Source organism: Sphaeramia orbicularis, chromosome 11 (assembly GCF_902148855.1).
Source record: "Sphaeramia orbicularis chromosome 11, fSphaOr1.1, whole genome shotgun sequence".
NCBI classification, from domain to species: domain Eukaryota; kingdom Metazoa; phylum Chordata; class Actinopteri; order Kurtiformes; family Apogonidae; genus Sphaeramia; species Sphaeramia orbicularis.
The window spans coordinates 34323600-34344538 of NC_043967.1; the positions used below are offsets into that span (position 1 = coordinate 34323600).

At 36.8% G+C, this 20939-nt stretch overlaps 1 protein-coding gene across 5 annotated transcripts in view; it reads right to left on the reverse strand.

The window, feature by feature from the left end:
• The window catches only part of ptprua (protein tyrosine phosphatase receptor type Ua), a 575321-nt gene that overhangs the window by 200247 nt on the left and 354135 nt on the right, over window positions 1–20939 (reverse strand). For all 5 annotated transcript variants that reach the window (XM_030147519.1, XM_030147516.1, XM_030147518.1 and 2 more), the window contains exon 8: window positions 243–563. In XM_030147519.1, the coding sequence (XP_030003379.1) occupies window positions 243–563 (321 nt within the window). The remainder of the gene's footprint in view (window positions 1–242; window positions 564–20939) is intronic.

Here is a 20939-nt window from a genome sequence, read left to right on the forward strand (position 1 = left end):
ATTAGCCATACATTAAAGGGTATGAATCTGACACACACACACAAAAAACATGAAACTAAAAACACTTTAGGACATGATTTTGATCAGATGGACTCAAATATGCAACAGGATTATGTTGGATCTGGTAGCTATTGCAAATTCATGAATAGTTCATGAACTGTAACCTCTGTATTATGATTAAAAAAAAATATATATTATTTGATTGTTTTTGGAGTGTTAATGTGTAAAACTGTCCCACTTACTGTCTTCTTCTGTCTGAAACGTGACCTCTCGACTCTCCTTCTTGCCTTCGGGGTTGGCCAACGCCAGCCGGATGTGCACCGATCGGAACGGCGGCAGATCCCTCAGCGTGAAGTGAGACGTGTTCCGATCCACCTGCAGACACTCCCTGACGGTGGCGTTGTTTCCTCCGCTGCCACCTGTTGGCATGGAGTAGCGGTAGCACAGGGACAGGGAGTAGGTGTGACAGCGGGTCAGGTTGTAGCCCAGGGGCTCCCACTGCAGGGCCAGCTGACGGGGCTGGATCTCTGTCGCCGTCAGACCCCGCAAGGCACGCATGGGCTCTGAGGAAGATAGGAAGGAATTGTATTAATGAGGGGCTCCATTAGCTCGTAATTATCAGCGTCTGCAATGTCGAGGGATATGAGGGACACATTACCCAGTATTTCATCACTGTGTGGATAATGTGATCTTTTTGTTCTCATCCACTACAGAACATCTGGACGTAGAATAATACTGCAATTAACTAAACAATACTCCATTTCAAGGATTCACTTGTTAGACAGCTGTGAGAATTGTGATTATTATTATTATCATTATCACACACTGGGACTAAATATAAACTTGTCAAAACCAGTTAATAGAATGTTTTTTATTCATTTATTTTTATTTCACTTTGCCTTTTGAGCTCATCTAGTTTTACTTAGTCTTGACAGCACAAGTATTTGTGTAATTGGTTTTTCTTTTAGTGGAATCTACAGCATCAGATATGATTTTTAAAAAAACACTGAATATAGCATTGTTAACATTATTTATTTCAATTGTATTTATTTGTTTATTTACTTACATTGTTCTGGTTTAGTCTAATTGGATGTTATTAACATGGTTAATTAGGTATATGCTTAAAATTGTAACTGTTATATTTATATAAGTCATACAAGTTATTTACATGTATTTTATTATCTGTTTGGTATATTGAATATTCAGGGTGAATGTCTGACACAATCAATCAATCAATCAATCACTCAATCAATCACTCACTCACACTCTCTCTCTCAATCAACCAATCAATCAACTAACCACTCACTCACTCGCTGGCTGGCTCGCTCACTCTCTCTCTCTCACTCACTCGCTCTCTCTTTCTCACTCTCTCTCACTCGCTCTGTCTCTCACTCACTGTCTCTCTCACTATCTCACTCACTCACTCACACTCTCTCTCTCTCTCACTCACTCACTCACTCACTCGCTTGCTCACTCTCTCTCACTCACTCGCTCAGTCTCTCTCTCACTCTCACTCACTCGCTCACCCACTCGCTTGCTCATTCTCACTCTCACTCACTCGCTCGCTCACTCTCTCTCACTCTCACTCACTCACTCGCTCACTCACTCTCTCACTCACACTCTCTCTTTCTCACTCGCACTCACTCTCTCTCTCTCTCTCACTCACTCACTCCCACTCTCTCTCTCACTCACTCACTCACTCACACTCTCTCTCTCTCTCACTCACTCACTCACACACACTCTCTCTCTCTCTCTCTCTCTCTCTCTCTCTCAATCAACCAATCAATCAACTAACCACTCACTCACTCGCTCGCTCACTCTCTCACTCTCACTCACTCGCTCGCTCTCTCTCTCTCTCTCTCTCTCTCTCTCACTCACTCACTCTTATATATATTTTACATATTTTTATTTCAGTTAACCAAATCATTTTGTTGCCATAGTTAGAATTACTTTTTGTTGCCCAGTATAAATAAATAAATAAATAATTTGGAAAAAAACACTATTTTTGGCAGTAAAGCCACCAAAGAATTGTTGAGATGTTGAGACTTCACATGAAATCGTTGCCAATACTACAGATGAAACAGGCACAGAGCAGCACTCGCATTCGTTTTAACATGTGTTTTATCCACCTGCTGAAGTGACAAACAGTACTCCGTGTTGGAGTTATTGGCTTTATCTGCTTGCCTTTTAGTGCTGGTTAGCTGGTGTGCGGTGCATTTATTGAGAGTGAATTTTTCATCTATGATACGGCTGGTAAAACACCACAAATGTAACAGGTATCTCAATTAATAGAATAAGGTAAAAATAAATAAATAAATTTAAAAAATCAGCTGGTGTAAATGATGTTTCTTCTACAAAATGAGCATCACTTTCCTATTTAGCACAATTCTAATATATATTATGTATGTATGCAACTGAATAGGATGAGGTTCCCAGCAGAAGCACGCAGCTGTAGTCAGGACACTTTACCATGAACTTAAGGAGCAAATTGAGAACAAGGAATTCCAGGTATTCAGAGAGCTTATGATACAAAACCTCTGCTCCTTCAAACTGAACACACTGAGCTGAGAAGATTCCAGCTCCATGTGTTATAATTCTGAACATGTCCAAACAGTAGAAGACCCAAGGGCACACCTCCGAGACAACATATCCCATCAAGCTTGAAACTGCTGAAGGATCCGCCATAAGGATGTGACTGGAGAGACAGATGTGAAGCTACTTTGGTGCAATAACAGGAACATAAATAACTGTGGAAAAATTAATGAAACGGCCACAGGAAACAGGAAGCTTTGTCTCTTTCAGGCCCATTTTGGTGATTGTTGCTGACAAGGCAGGTGTTTTTTAACCCATAAAGACCCAGTGGTACTTTTGTGGTCATTCCCAAATTAGTTTTTCTCTCAAATTAACCATTCTTAAGGGATTTTTCCATCATTTATTATCATATTATCCTCTGTATTTTGCATTTTTTCAGTGAATATCATGTGTTTTCCTTTAATGAATTTACTGATCATGTAGATTTTCATAAAAGCTCAGATTAAAGTTGAGGGTTATTATATCTTGCATAACTTGCATTTTTTTTTGAGCCCCTTTGTTTTGTTTTGTTTGTTTGTGAAGCATCTTTGAGTGTCCAAAAAAAGCGCTATGTAAGTGTGATGTATTATTATTATTATTATTATTATTATTATTATTATGTAAAAAACAGAAAAAAATGTAGAAAAAGTGACTTTTACAGCAAAAATATCATTAACTGAACATAAACCAAGTGTTTCCATCCACTGTCATTGATCCAACTCCATGGGTTTTACTGGTGAATCAATGCTGTAGAACAGGGGTTCCCAGAGTGGGATACGCATACCCCTAAGGGGTACTTGAAATTTTTTGGGGAAAAATACATTAAATAAGTCATCATGTACTGAATACAAAATAAATATTGAGATTTAATGCTGAAATATAAAACACAAGAAATGCATTTATATAATGGTTTTATTGTCAATCATCTTGTTTAAACTTTGGTAACATGTTAAGAACATTTCTATTTCATATTACTGAAAATGAGTTTATCTGAGTAGCTAAGTAATTATTTTTTTATTGATGAAAAGTTCATTTATTGATTAATGACCTATTTATTTATTATTCTTATCAATGAAAGAGGGCACTTTTCATTTTATATTGTGCACACAAAATTTACTTTTAAAAATGTTGTTATTTTGAATATATTACTGTTAAATATATGTTGTTTGTTTACAAAAATTTTGAAAATATAAACAGACATCTTTGGCTCAGGCACAAATTTTGCCTAATTTTTTTTCCAATCAAAAGTGCTGAAGCGAGAGTTGGGGGTACTTGGATAAAAAGGTATATTTCAAGGGGTACTCCACTGTAAAAAGTTTGAGAACCACTGATGTAGAAGATGACAGTGTTTCCATGGTAAGTACGGAGCCTAAGAATGTCCAAATAGGTCATATCTGATGGCCATAAAAAGATGACAAACTGTATTTTACACCAATTATTTCCAAGTATTGATAGGATTAATGGATAAACAGGTATTAAACATTTAAATCAGTAGATACTTTTGGTCACCAGTGGGTCTTTATGGGTTCATCTAAAATCTTACCAAGTACAAGGAAAGGGAATTGAAAGTGCCAACAGTTGTGTCTGACTTCCCAAAGTTCCTCTACATGGTTATAAAGGGGTGAAACAACTGCCTACAGAAACAGCTCATTGCACTGCTTCATACATTTCAATAGTCATCACAAATACATTCAGGAATAGACCGCTGCCCCGGCACAGATTCATGCATGCATAAACGAACCCTAATCACTGCTGTCATGTGTGAACGGAGTCCATGCAAATCTCCGTGTCCCTGTCAAGTATAATGTCCACTTCCAGACACACGAGGGGTTATTTCTGTCCCGCGGTCCGGCCCACATCTTCAAGTGTACTGCTGAGACGAGAGACAAACCAAGACCAGGGCGCCGCCATTAGCACGACGAGGACAGCCGAAGCAGAGGACGGCTCGAGGACTGGACCGGGGACCCGGCAGCTACAGTCCTACTAAACTTAGATCGGAAGAGCTCTGGAAATGAACGGAGCAATGTCATTAAGGAGACATTAACTCTAAGGGGACAGAGCTGAGACTAATGCAGATATACAGTCCATCTGATTTAAAGGAATCATATGGAGGAGTTCTAGATTTTATACAAATGAACTATAATAATCAGGAGATGGGTGCTTCTGTGAAACTGGTCCCTAAAAACAGGACATGGGGGTTAAAAATTCAAACCAGGTGTAAACGAATGTTATGAAGCAAGTTTGGAAGCACTTTGGGTCTATTTTAAAAAATAAATATTTACTGAGATAAAAGAGAAACTATTTTTCAGATAAAACATATTTTTATACTTTTTTATATCAGTTTTTATACAAAAATCCGCGTGTAACACAGTAAAAAGGACACAGAAAATTATACACTATCTTTTTATTCTGTCACAGGTGCATTTTGGGAATTGGAACTAATTATGCAAGGCAGAGTGTTTCACAAAAATTACCGCTGTTAAAAAATCACTCACGATTTATTTATGCTTAAATGGGCAGGTTCTGCATGCAACGCAAGTGGACGCGATGGGTTACACACGAAATCTGGAATGAGACTGAGATTCATGAAAAACCCATATGTCTGGATTAGAAAAACCACATGTAACGCGAGTGGACACAATGGGTTACACACGAAACCTAAAATGAGAATGAGATTCATGAAAAACCTGCTTGTCTGGATTAAAAAAAACACTAGGATCAACAAATTGAACACAGTGTCTTTATTTATAGTGGTATATAAGACCAATTCAAGCCATGTTTTCCAGACACCTAGGTAGCTTCTCCGGTCCAAATTTTGATCCTATTTTTGGCCCCAGTATTTCATTAAAATTCATTAATTTTGGGATGGCTCAGAGCAAGAGTATAATTTTTTTCTGCATTTATCTGAGGTCAGCATTAGGTACATCCTGGGGGGAAATAGACATAGAAATATGTCTAAATTTCTCTTTTATTATTGTGTGTAAAAAGCTGGAAAAGTGCCAAACACCTAAATTAACCCAGTTTCATAGAAGCACCCATATGGAAATGGATGAATGAATGAATGAATTTTGATCACATTTCGAAGATATCAATATATTATAACTAGCCAGCCCCCTGTTTTTGTCTTTGCATTCTTAATCCTGTTGGTACAGTACATTTTGGGAATCAAACTAATTATGCAAGGCAGAATGTTGCAAAATCACTCAGGATTTATATACATTTAAATGGGCAGGTTCCACATGTAACATGAGTGGACACGATAGGTTACACGCAAAACCTAAAATGAGAATGAGATTCATGAAAAACCTGCATGTCCGGATTAGAAAAACCACTAGAATCATCAAATTTAACACAGTGTCTTTATTTATAGCACTATATAAGACCATTTACAGCTATATTTTCTGACACCTAGGTAGCTTTTCCTGTCCCAATTTTGGTCCTATTTTTGGACCCGATATTTGATTTAATATTCACTAATTTTGGGATGGCTCAGAGCAAGAGTATAATTTTTTCTGCATTTATCTGAGGTCATCATTAGATACATCCTGAGGGGAAATATGTCTAAATTTCTCTTTATTATTGGGTGTAAAAAAGCTGGAAAAGTGCCAGGTACCAAAATGAACACAGTTTCATAGAAGCACCCATATAGGAACTGATGAATGAATGAATGAATGAATTTTGATCACATTTTGAACTGGCCAACCCCCTGTTTTTGTCGTTACATTCTTAATCCTGTTGGTACAGTACATTTTGGGAATCTAATTATGCAAGGCAGAGTGTTTAAAAAAAAAAAAAAAAGACCAATGTTGCAAAATCCCTCATGATTTATATGCGTTTAACTGGGCAGGTTCTGCATGTAACACAAGTGGACACGATGGGTTACACACGCAACCTGTAATGAGACTGAGATTCATGAAAAACCCACATGTCTGGATTAGAAAAACCACTAGGATCCTCAAATTTAATACAATGTCTTTGTTTATAGTGGTATATAAAACCATTTCAAGCCATGTTTGGTCCTATTTTTGGCCCCAATATTTGATCAAAAATTCATTAATTTTTGGATGGCTCAGACCAAGAGTATAATGTTTTAGCATTTATCTGAGGTCATCATTAGATACATCCTGGGGGGAAATATGTCTAAATTTCTCTTTTATTATTGGGTGTAAAAAGGTGGAAAAGTGCCAGGTACCAAAATGAACCCAGTTTCATAGAAGCACCCTTATAGGAATTACATTTTGATCACATTTCAAAGATATCAGTGTATTATAACTAGCTAGCCCCCTCTTTCTTAATCCTGGTGATACATTGCTAAATCCTGACGTAAACCAGTTATACATCCTCCTTCATAGCTACCAGTCTCTATTGACAAAAACAATCATATATCCAGTCATTTCTCAGGAGTGGTTGGTTTACCACTGCCTTGTTTACCAGCCTCGGTTTTTGTTTGTTTAAAAAAAGGCCAAAAACTAAAGTGTTAAAACACCAGTCACACAACAACACAAACAAACTGAAATATTGAGGCGAGGCAAGACTGAAACACACAGTGGGGCTTTTGTTTTGAACAGAGAGTAAAGTATTATATTATTCACATGCTCTCTGTGCAAACATGTAGCTCCTCTTCAACCCATCATTCACTGTGTTACAGGTTTACTAATCCAGATAACAAGACAAACTATGAAGTGTATGAACTGTAAATACTCTTCACGTGTCACATACAATATTTCGTTGGACCGTCTTTAGCTTTGATTATGCCAAATTTTAGGCCATGCAATGTTTATGCAATGACACGATAAATATTTCAACATTTATTTCCATCCAGAGTGGCATTCATTTTTCTCCAAGTTTTTGTATTGAGGTGCACCGTTTCTTCTACATCATATCCCAAAGATTCTCATAGGGTTAAGGTCTGGACTCTGTGGTGGCACATTCATGTATGGAAATGATTTCTCTTTCTGCCTGAACCGCTCTTTTACTATTTAGGGCCGATGCATTCTGGGATTGTCTTCTAGAATACAGTAACGAAAAAAAATATTAGACCACCCCTTGTTTTCTTCATTTTCTTGTTCATTTTAATGCCTGGCACAGCTAAAAGTACATTTGCTTGGACAAATATAATGATAACAACAAAAATAGCTCATAGTAGTTTAATTTCAGAGCTGATATCTGGTCATTTTCCATGTTTTGTTGATAATAACCAAAATCACTTCAGTTTTTACATCAATATCTATGGCATTGTACTGACAAAAACAGTGCTTTTAGGCATTCCATGTTTTCTTTTCTGTCTGTTTTAGTCAAATGATACACACAGGAGTTAGTACTGGATTTCATAACCATTGTTTCTGATGACTTTTGATGGTCTAATAATTTTTGCCTGTGCTGTCGGTAAAGAAAAAAAATCCACTTTGAACACATAACGTTACAGTACCTAGACCTGACCAACTGAATCAACCCCAGATCATAACACTGCCCCCATGGGCTTGTACTGTGGGCACTAGGCATGATGGGTAATCATTTCATCTGCCTCTCCAACACTCTGGAATAGGGCCGGTCAGGACTCATCAGACCACATGACCTTTTTCCATTGATTCACAATCCAACCTTTAAGATTTTTTTTGTTGTTGTAAGAAACGAGTGGTTCCAGGCACAAAAAACCCCGCCCCTCGCACATGTTGAAGCTTATTTTGGCATCGATCCAGCGGAAGTCATCATGTCTCTGCGTGCAGTGATGTCAGCATATCTATTGCCTCTATATATGTGCCAAGTTTAAAGTAAATTGAAACAAAATTGATGTTTTTATAGACATTTGATATTTCACCCATTATAAATAAATGGGAGAAGAAAAAAGGTTTTAAAAAATTCATGAAAAAAATTGAACTTTGACCTACTTCTCCCAAAATATAATGAAATCTATTCTGGGTCAGTGGCAATCTATAAACCTAATTTGGTATGAATTCAACCAATAGTTGTGCTGCTACAGACATTTGAAATTTCACCCCATATCAGTAAATGGGGGGTGGGGGTGAGGAAAGTAAGGAACCAAATATAGTAACTTCATTGACCTTGATTTTCTACATAACAATAAAAAATGTGAAAATTTTCACAAAAGTAACAAGTGGTGCCAGGCACAACAAATCCCGCCCCTCATGTATTTTGCTTATAATAAGTAAATGGGAAGATTTTAAAAATTCATAAAAAAATTTAAACTTTGATCTACTTTTCCCAAAATGTAATCACATCTATTCTGGGTCACTGGCAATCTATAAACCCAATTTGGTATGAATTCAACCAGTAGTTTTGCTGCTAGAGTGTTAAATAAACAAAGAAACTGAATCAAAAATAATACCTCGCCTCCCCTTTTGGGAAGGGGGGGGGGGGGGGCTAATAAGAAGCTACTTGCTGAATCAATTGGGGTTAAATGACTTGTTGCAGCTGAAGCATACTAATAAGCAGAGTAATGGGATGCATTTACTCATTTACGTTGATGTTTCAGCTTTGCAGTGTATGATAGAAAGAACAAAGACCAACATGGTAAAATGTGATGAACACTTTAGCTACTCCCAAAAATTTACCGATACAGAAAGTTGGACCCATCCAGATACTACAACATTTCCGCAATTTTCATGAAGACATAAAAGATCTCTGATGGTCTCTTGTGTTTTGGAGCTGCTTCAGCAAAGCATCTGTGTAAAACTAGTCTGACTGCACTGTCAGATTTCTGCAGCTAATCTGATCCAACCCAACAGTTTTAGATACACTTGTTAGTCCAGAACAAGGTTATTATTGTTAACGAAAACTAATGAAATGATGAAAACTAGAATTGAAAAAATGTTTTTGTTAACTGAAATAAATACAAACTAGAATTAAAAGAAAAAAAAACAATAACTAACTGAAACTGTATTGTGTGCTTATAAAACTAACTGAAACTATAAAAATTATGGATAAAATTCCCTTCCTTTTTGTCTTTGTCAATGTCAGATTGATACGAAATCAATTTATTTCGCTCTAGCAATTTTAGCTAGCGGCACCATATGATATGTAACGGTCCGTCACTTGTGGTCACTTGTGGTTTCCAGTCATCCTCTGGTCCCTACTCTACCTGGAAACATGGAGACTAAAGTTGGGAGAAAGCAGCAGAGTCCTGTCTGGGATTTATTTGAATATGACGGAGAAGAAGAGAAAAGATACGATAAAACTAAACTAAAACTAAGCATTTTGAAAAAAAAAAAAAAAAAAAGAGAAAACTAATAAAAACTAGCAAACCTGCTCTAAAAACAAATTAAAAGTAACTGAATTAGAGAAAAAAAAGTCAAAACTAAATAAAACTAAACTATAATGAAAAATCCAAAACTATTAGAACCTTGTCCAGAAGCATTAATCCCAAGACCCAATGATGCAACACTCACATAGAGTCAAATCGAAAAAAAAGCACTGCAGAAAGACTTAATTTTATAACATCAATCAATACTACATTAAAATGTTGAAATGGGTTTATATGCATAGCCAAATGTGTCAAAGGTGCATCTAATATTGAACTTCAGCTTTGTTTAACGGTCCACTTCTGCTAACCACCTCTGCCAGCAAAGATTCACTTTCTGCTCAAGAAACCATTACTCATCATTACAGCTGCAGCACAGCATCGGGCTCTGTCCTCTCGTCTCTGCCCACCAGTCCTCCACCAGTCCTGCCCCTCGCTGACATCCAGCCTGATTAGCCTAATCAGAGGGATTAGCCAAAGGCACAGGCAGCGAAGGAGGGAAGAGAGGGCTGGATATGAGATGAACAGGGAACAAGGGAAAAAAAAGACGAATGAAGGAGAGTCCCTTTGGGTCGACACATTTCATCTCGTCCTCCTCATCTTTAACAGCTGCCTCGCCGAGCTGCCACGGAGGCCAGTCCCTCCTTCTAGCAGCTATGTTGGAATTATGATGGACTATCAGTGAATACCCTGGTACTTACTGGAGAAACCATACTGGCTTTGACTGCTGACACTCAGATTTCCCCTGAGTTTCTGCACATATCAATATCTCTGAATGCAAATCTTCATGATAAATCATATTAATTCGCTGTAGCTTTATAAAATATAACCTGCATTTGTGTTGGGTAGCCCAGAAAAAAAGATGTACTACTGTAACTTAGAGGGAACAAATGGAGATTCCAGCGTAGAAACGGTATTGCACCAAAATTCGTCGCAAGCTTTCACAAAAGTGAGCAGATCTCCTGAGAATATGTCTTTATTACTAGTTTAATGTAAAAAAAACATATATATATATATATATATATATATATATATATATATATATATATATATATATATATATATACATGTTTCTCACATATATTACCTGGGGTGCTGATAAGGGGGGGTAAACATGACAAATTCATGGGGCCCAGCATTTGTGGGGGGGCCCATAGAGCAGAGGAGGGGGTCCAGTGGATACAGGTTAGAAGTTGTGAAAATGTCCTGTAAGATCCGCTGTATAATACAGCGGATCCGCTGTATAATACAGACATAGAAGACAGGAATCAGATGTTCTAAGCACCTAACGCAAGTGACATTATGTGTAATTGTATATACAGGGTTCCTACAGCTTTCTACAAGTTCAACTTAAGAATTTTTAAGAACTTTTTAAGACTACTTAGCATGGAATTTAATACCTATTTCAAAGCCTACTTCACGGCTGTACTGGCAAAAAATTTGTGATTCCTAGAATTTAGAAAAATGTATTTATTTACATCAGCAGAGATTAAATATTGCATACATACTGTACACAGAACTGATTGTTCTGTGATAATTTCTCATCAGGGGCAGCAAAGTTAGCAATAATTGGTTCCTAATTACCTCTGCGAAGGAGGTTATGTTTTTGTCAGCGTTGGCTTGTCTGTCTGTTTGTCTGTCTGTCTGTATGCAAGATAACTCAAAAAGTTACGGATGGATTTGGATGAAAATTTCAGGAAATGTTGATAATGACACAAGAAACAAAGGATTACATTTTGGTGGTGATCGGGGGTGGGGGGGCAGTGATCTGCCTTGGCGGAGGTCTGCGCTCTGTGAGTGCTTTTCTAGAAAAGAGAGCGCACACCTCCGCTAAGGCAGACAGACAGACAGACAAACATGGGGGGGGGGGGGTGTCACTGATCCGCCTTGGCAGAGGTCTGTGCTCTCCGAGTGCTTTTCTAGTTTCAGTATAAATTGTCGGGTTGGAATGAGTAGAACTGACAAACATTACTTTCTTTGCATCTTGGACATTTCCCAGACACATTTAAACACAATACAGTGAAAAAGTTTATGGCAACATAAGTTAAGACTACCTTATCAAATGTAATGCCTTTTACAGACTTTTTTTAAGGTATTAAATGCAGATTTGTAAATTCAAGGCTTTTAATACTTTTTAAGACCTTGCGAGAACCCTGATATGTGAGTGGTTAGCACCATCACCTCACATCAAGATGGTCCTGGGTTTGATTCCAGTGGGCTTTTTTTGTGAGGAGTTTGCATGTTCTCCTTTTGTCTGTAGGAGTTCTCACTGGGGGGGGGGGGGGGGGGGGGGGGGGGGGGACTCCAGTTAACTCCCATCCTCCAAAGACAGACTCTACAGGTTAACTGGTCAATCTAAATCACTCTGAATTGTAAGTGTGAAAGTGAATGGTGCCCTGAGATGAACTGGAACCACTTCCAGACTGTACCACATGTCCACCCATAGGTAGCTGGGATAGTCTCCGAATCAGAAAATAGATGAAAAGATAATTACATACAGCACATGTACAATTCAACTATTTACTTGTGTTTGATGGATGAAAGAATTTCTCATTTTATCTGTGTTTTCTGAGAAACTCATCAGTTTTGACTTACATTGAACTGAGGCGAGACAGTTCTTATCTGATCCGACCTTGTATCCAATTTTCCAATCCAAGATTTAGTTTTTTCTTTTCTTTTTCTTTTTAGCTTAGTTTTAGTTCATGTTAAAAGTCCATAAATACTTGAAAGTTTTCAATTTTGATATTTTAAGTTGACTTTAGTTTTTCCTATATTATGAGAAATGCCTTCAAACATAGAGACTGAAAAATGCAGGATAGAATAATGATTTATAAAACCATTATTTATTAAAGGTCCCTTATTGTTCAAAGCTAATTAATTCTTCAGGAAACATTAACATTATCAGAGCTCAGAAATGAGCATCTGGAGATAAACCTGGAGGAAACCTTAAATAGTCTACTAATGAAAATGAAGATGGTTTAACCTGCAGTTACATTATGTTTCATTTTATATTTTACTGGTCATTGTAGCGCAGTGTTTTTCAACCTTGGGGTTGGGACCCTACGTGGGGTCGCCTGGAATTCAAATGGGGTTGCCTGAAATTTCTAGTAATTGATAAAAAATTAAAACTTACTAATAAAAATTTACATTATATAGCAGAGGTTTCCAACCTTTTTTGGCTCGTGACCCCATTTTAACATCACAAATTTCTGAGACTTTTTTTTGGGCTAAAATTAATTTGTTTTTGATTGTGTAATAGTTTGCCATAATATGCTGCAAATAAACATTAATTTTAGGCAACATTTAGACTATATTATGTAAATTTTAATTAGTAATTTTTTATTTGTATTTATTTATTTTTTTAAATTATTAGAAATTTCAGGCGACCCAAGACATTCAAAAAAGAGACTTTTTTTTTGCTAAAATTAATTTGTTTTTGATCGTGTAATAGTTTGCTATAATATGTTGCAAATAAACGTTAATTTTAGGCAACATTTAGGCTATATAATGTACACTTTTATTAGTAAATTTTAATTTTTTTAATCAATTACTAGAAATTTCAGGCGACCCCGTGTGAATTCCAGGTGACCCCACGTGGGGTCCCGACCCCAAGGTTGAAAAAACACTGTTATATAGCCTAAATGTTGTCTAAAATTAACATTTATTTGCAACATAGTGCAGCAAACTATTACATGATCAAAAACAAATTAATTTTAGCAACAAAAAAAAGTCTCTATTTTGAATGCCGGGTGTCACCTGAAATTTCTGATGTTAAAATGGAGTCACGAGCCAAAAACGGTTGGGAACCACTGTTGTAGGCCATGTTATTTTTTACTTTTTCTGGTTTTGGATAATAGTGAAACCATTTTTTGATAACCAGTTCAGTTTTAGATGTTTAATAACCCTGATTGGAATCATTTGGTCTAGTATCTGAGATATGGAAATATAATCATTGGGCCAGATTGTACTGCAGAACAACAGACAAACACAGTCAGCTTACCTCTGTAAAGTAACCGCAATGTGAATTTAAGACCAGTACAGCACTTCAGATGTTAGAAAGCTGTAACATATCACAAATGTCTCAGTATTGCCTCATTTTCAGGAAATAATTGAAGGATGCAGTAATTGATGCAAACTAGAATTAGCGCCCCGCGGCTGTCTTGCCTCTGTGAATAAATCAAGTGTCGGTTTACATCGATGCCTGTTAGATTTCTATAATGTATGTAGTGATGACTTTGAAGGAATTTTACAGCATTAAGCGTTTTTTTTAAAAATTGAAATGAAAGTTGTAATGATATTGACATGTTCAACTCCTGTAAGCCTTTCCAGTGGAAAAACACTCTGCCTGATCTTAGATACTACTTTGAGGAGGATGATTGTGCTGGATAATAATCACAAAAGCTTCATTTTATTATTTTTGTTTTTTTTTACACAATACTATTATCACAGTTAATTCGACTTTTGATCTTTTGGATATGAAAGTCATAACTTCATCATTTTATTTTGTAGCAGATGTTGTGCTGAATATATGAAATCTACTGCAGCTAATTTTTGTTTTAACTGTTAATTAAGGTGTTGATTACTTTCTCAATTAACTGACAAATTGTTTGGTTTCATAAAATGTTAGAAAATGATGAAAAATGAAAATTAGTGTCTCAAAAAAGGTCAAGATAACACTTTCAGCTTGAAAATGTTTTTTGTTTTTTTTTAAACTCTTAATCAATTATTAAAATATCTGGCAGTTAATTGGATACTGGAGAATGAAGGCATTTATTGTTGCTCTACTGAATCAACTTGTTATTGGTAAAATCTTTGAGGTTTAGCAGAAGTAACAAGTTAAAATTCATCCTTGTGTCAAAGTAGAGGTTTGTGCAAAATTTGATGAAAATCCCTGGATGGATGGATGGATGGATGGATGGATGGATGGATGGATGGATGGATGGATGGATGGATGGATGGATGGATGGATGGATGGATGGATGGATGGATGGATGGATGGATGGATGGATGGATAGATAGATAGATAGATAGATAGATAGATAGATAGATAGATAGATAGATAGATAGATAGATAGATAGATAGATAGATAGATAGATAGATAGATAGATAGATAGATAGATAGATAGATAGATAGATAGATAGATAGATAGATTTGGATGTTAAGAGGCTCTGTAGTTACCGTGGAAACACTATCATCTTCTACAACATTGATTCACCGATAAAACCTATAGAGTTGGATCACTAACAGTTGATGGAAACACTTGGTTTTTGCAGTTAATGATATCTTTTGCTGAAAAAGTTACTTTTTCTTCTGTTTTCTTTGTTTCTGATATAATACCCCTCAACTTCAATCTAAACTTTTATGAAAATCTGCATAATCAATAAATTAAATATAGGAAAATACCTGATTTTCACTGGGAAAAAAACACAAAATACAGAGGATTGTGTCATAACAAATTGTGATAAATCACTTCAGAAATGTTAAATATGGAGACAAAAGTAACACTGGGTCTTTATGGGTTGAATATAAAAAATCTAAAATAAAATTATCATTTGATTCAGTTTTTATGGTGGTTTAATCTTACAACAGAGAGGAAATTCCAGTCAGAATACCTCTCAAATGTTTGATATTAGAATAGATAGATAGAGAGAGAGAGAGAGAGAGAGAGAGTAAGTGAGTGAGTGAGTGAGTGAGTGAGTGAGTGAGTGAGTGAGTGGGGGCTTGGAACGAGAAAGCTGAGAAGGATGTGCCGAGACCAAAATGGGGGTGTTAGTCTGTATAAGTATCAGTATCAAGCATGTTATGTTAATGCAAATTACCGTTCCCCCCACCCCTGGTCCTCCACAATAAGGTACGTCGCAGTACCCCCACCCCCATCTTCAGTGGTAACATCCGTCCAGGGGGGGGTTCATGGTCATGTAAAGGGGTGTTTGCTCAATAAAGGTTGAGAAACTCTGGTCTAAAGTCACAAAAACATCTATAAAAACTCTACACAAAGTGTCTTTTAAGCAAATGGTTAAGATGTATGAAGGACAAGTTAAACAGGTGACACATCTTCATCTCGGCCTTGCTTGCATTTTTTTTTTTTTTTTTTTTCCAATCACATACTAAGCGTGCAAATAAAACGGACTCGTCATTCGTTTAGCATCTGAACGGGGTCTTGGTACGGCTGGCTACCTTCAACAACGGCCACATGGGACCGCAATCCTCTGCACCAGCGAGTATGAAATGTCACGCTGAATGCCTGTCCAAAAAGAAGAGCCTATGTGCTAAAAGAAGTGGCTCTCTGTGACATATTAGGAAAACAAATTCATCTGGAGTTTTTGTGTCACAGGGCCGCCGCTGTCTGCTGTTTTCTCCCCGGGGATAAAGCTTCAGATGTGAGCAATGGGAGTTGACAGGAGGTGGGCGACTGGAAGACAGTGAGAAGAGTGGATCAAAGAGGGTGGCAGGTGACAGCGACGTCATGCCGTCGACTCGACATAACAGCAGGGCGCTTTTTTTTCACCCAGATGAGCAGCGTAGCGGCTAAAAAACAGATGAGAGGCAGTGAGAGGACATGACTTCGAATATGAGAGCGTTCATAACACTGCCTCCTGCTCTGAGAAGCTAATCTAGTTGAACTCAAAGCAGGTTTTAGCCTATACACTGTAAGCCCAGACTGTGTATTTACTAAAATGCTTTGATTATATTGTACTTAAATGTTTTAAGTTGTGTTACATTACTATAAAATGTTAAGTATATTCTACTAATTTGTAGACATAGTTGAAAGTACAAAAAAGTTTAAGTTGAATGAAGTAGGCTTCTTTTCCAGGGACTTGATAACTAGTTCACTCCTACCTAGCCAACAGTATGATTGATTTAACTATGTACAAAACGATAATAAACTCGAACAAGAAATGATTAAGTAATGTAACTGAAACAAGAAAATGTTGAAATTATGTTAAACTGAAACAAGGAAGTACAATGAGTGTGTTTTATTTACAGTGCAAGAAATGAACAAGTAATTTCGCAGTGGTTTCTCTCCATTTCACAGCAGAATGTGCGACGGTATTAAACTGAACTGTCAGTGAAGGAGTAGATCTGAAAATAGCTGTCAATCAAATGGGATTCAGCCTTTCAACTGATCCTCCAATCAGCACGTGGAAGCTCAGCGTCCAGCCCGGCCAAGCTCCGCCCACAGCTCCATTCACCCCCAGAGACACCAAGCGTCCGGGGGCGGGACAACATCGTGGCATTTATCCAATTACCGTCCAGTTTTGAGGCAATGAAAAAAAAACTTTTCCACTCAGTCCCATTGAAGTGCATGGACGCTGAGCGTCTACGGACAAATGCACTGAGCAGAGATCGTATGAGAAAACAGCGCAACAGGAATGTATGAGAAGTGAACAACATCGAGTCTGTTGATTTGCGATAAAGCTGATTCTGAACAAACTCGTTCTGTGAGATGAACGTGTTCTAACACATTTGTAGTCAATGAAATCTCAACACAACATATTTAATATTTACATATTTAATCATTTAATTTTCGTAATTTTAGGGGAAGCTGAGCTTCCCTTGCAGTCTTTGAAAAATTGCCAATGCTGTCTATGTCTTTAACGTAACTTTCAGTCAGTGTTACTTTTGTCACCGTCATTTATTTTGAAAATTCTCCACACTGCTGACATTACTCCTCCACTGCGTACCTGCTGCACTGAACTGCAAATGTCTCACTGCTGTAAGTGGTATCAGTGCAGTTGTATTGGAGTACTTTTACGAGTACGAGTACACACACTGAGTATCGGACCTGATACTGGCATCGGTGCATTCTTAGTTTATATAATGTCTGAAAATGATGAAAAATAATGACGATCAGCCATGAATCCTCTCAAATCAACGTTCTCCCACAGTCCCCGTCTTGCACACACCTGAACATAGATGTCAACAAACCAAAAACATGTCTGAGTTTGTATAAATATGTGTTTTTATCAGCCATAAACCCCGCTTGAACAGAAAGCATCAGACGCCCTCCACACTGCAATAACAACAAACCCGCCTTCTGTTTTTCTGTGGCTGCAGGCAAACTAGAAGGTGCTAAGTGATGCGTTGAAACAGTCTGATGCAGTTTCCAGCTGCAGCTCACATCTCGGGTGAATCTCCGAGTAGCAGAGTGGGAACAGACAATGAAAACAATGGTTCTTGTATGTGTGATAGCAGACTACAAAGAGGCTCTTCTCTTTTTGTTGTTTAGTGCTGATGCTTCCCCGTGTGCATTCAGTCCCACAGCAAATATCTAATTACACTTCACATTTAGATTTATGGCGAGTACGATGATATGAAATTGTCTTTTTTTCTGTTATAAAATTAGCTTTGCTTTTTTTTTTGGATGCGTCTGCTCTACATTAAGTTCGGGTGACACTTTGTTAATTCACTGTAAACAGTATTTCACAGCTTATTAATGAAAACTGCCAAACACTGTCTGTGAGCACTTTCTCATTTCTGAATCTTAGCTTTTCTCTTTATTATTTCAAGACCATCATTTCAGTTCTCTGTGATCTGTAAAAAGCTAGCCTAGGTGTAGTCATTATCTCCAATTATATCAGAATTACGCAACAAGAATGTTAACACTATCCCCTTTGCATTCTTCTACAGACCTCTACTTACATGACGTCTCTGCTTTTGTATTGAATTTTTTTTCAAGTTATTCAGTGTGTTTAGTATCTACCCAAATATCTGCCACACCTTTCCCAAAGCTAAACACATAACGTCACTTACGCTAGATGCTTTGAATGTCCAATTCCCGACTTCTATGCCTCTCTTATACAGTGGATCTTACACGGAAATTTTCACAACTTCTAACCTGTATCCCCTGGACCCCCTCCACTACTCCATGGGCCCCCCACAAATACTGGGCCCCATGAATTTGTCAGCCCCCCCTTATCAGCACCCCAGATCTAAATCATTTCCATCCATCCTTAGATCCTAAGAACCTCAAAGACGTCAAGAAGATGGCGCCATCAGTCAAACAGTGAAAACAATTTACAACCAAGAGCTTCGACTCACAGCTGAAAACAAACATGTGAACATCCACAGGAGTAAATATAAGCAAGGAATGACCTTCACTTGACCCTCAGGACCTTCCTTCTTCAAACACAGAATTCCACATGACATCAATGATGTGAGCAGTGGACATCCAAACTCTTATTCATCTTAAAACAAGTCAATGGTTCTTTGTTCTAGAGGTTGATCAATAGTGGCTTTTTAAAGGCCAATACAATAATGACCAGTTGGAGCAAGGAAACTCCGATAGCTGATTATGCAGCCGATATCCTCCCACGTACCACAGGGGTGAAAAAAACAATACTGTCATAAAAGAACGATTTTGACTTCAAATGAAATACTGTTGAATTTGAGTATCTAAATGAAAGAAACAGCACAAAACACTAATAAAACAGAGAATGCTCACTGTCTGCAGGCTTGTGTGTTCACAACATGCTCATTATTAACGTCTCTGTAAACATTTATTTATTTATTTATTTATTTACCAGTTATTTATTTCCGCAGTCGATTCTGGTAAATTCTTCCTAACTATAATTGACACATAATTAAGTTATTACCTGGTCTTTGATTTGGCATCTTTTGTGTCTGCTGTTATGTAATTGCCATTATTGATAAATGTGTGGGCATGCATAATAAAAACTCAACTGTTTTGATGTGCTCATATTTTAGTTCTTATGTTGTACCGATCATTTGCTGCTGAGCGTTTAACAGTTCAAACTCCTTGTGAGTAATTTTTTTGCAGTTGTTGGGCACATTAAGTAAATAAATAGTCATATTGAATAAGCATAATTAGAAACAATTATGCAAATTCACAATTGAGTTAATGCCCTGGAAACTACGTATTATCAGTTTCTATTTTTTTTTCAATTCTTTATGCTCTGTTGACCACTTTGTGTTAAAAAAAAAAAAAAAAAAAAAAAAAAGGAAAATTGTAACAACAGCCCAGGTGTAGTCATTATCTCCAATTATGTCAGAATTATGCATTGAGAATGTTAAAATGAATGTACACCAGTTGCAGAATACCTGTAAATGCATGGCTTTTCTGTATTTATACTGAACATTGTGAAGCTATTCAGTGGGGTATCTACTCAAATATATGTCATGCCTTTCCCAGAGCTGACCTTCTCAAACCTTCATTGTCTGTTGCAAATACAGATCTGAGACAGATTAACAGAGAAACATTCACATTTCTGTAACCATTTCCAGTCGCGGAAAAAAAATATCAGACCATCAAATTTCATCAAAAACAATGGTTGCACTGGAAAAAATCTAAATCTTACCAAGTAAATTCTTCTTATTTCTAGTCAAAATATCTCATCATGCTTAAAATAAGACATAATCACCTAAAGAGTAACTTGTCAGTGAGATATAAGAACTTATTTTTAGACAATAGCTCTTGAAAATGTTATTTCAAGAAATCTTACCAAGATAATTTTCACTTTTTTTGTTTGAGTTAAGCAAAAATATCTTGAAATAAGCAAAAAAAAAAAAAAAAAAAAAAAAAAATCTGCCAATGAAACAAGTGAAAATTATCTTAGTAAGATTTCTTGAAATAAGATTATTGTCTAAAAATAAGTTCTTATATCTCACTGAAAAGTTACTCTTTAGGTGATTAAGTCTTATTTTCAGTGTGATGAGATATTTTGGCAAGAAATGAGAAAAATACATTTGGTAAAATTTGGATTTTTTCCAGTGTATGCAATCAAGTCCTAACTCCTGTGTGTATCATGTGACTAAAATAGACAGAAAAAAAACATGGAATGTCTAAAAGCACTGTTTTTGTCAGTACAATGTCATAGATACTGATGGAAGAACTGAAGTGATTTTGGTTATTATCAAGAAAACATGGAAAATGGATAGAGATCAGCTCTGAAAATAAATTCTTAAGAGCTGTTTTTGTCGTTATCATTATAATTGTCTAAACAAATGTACCTTGAGTTGTACCAGGCATTAAAATGAATAAGAAAACTGAAGAAAACAAGAGTGGTCTAATAATTTTTTCTGCAACTGTATATCATTCATGCATATAATACTTAAATCAAGGGTGTCAAACATGTGGCCCGGGGGCC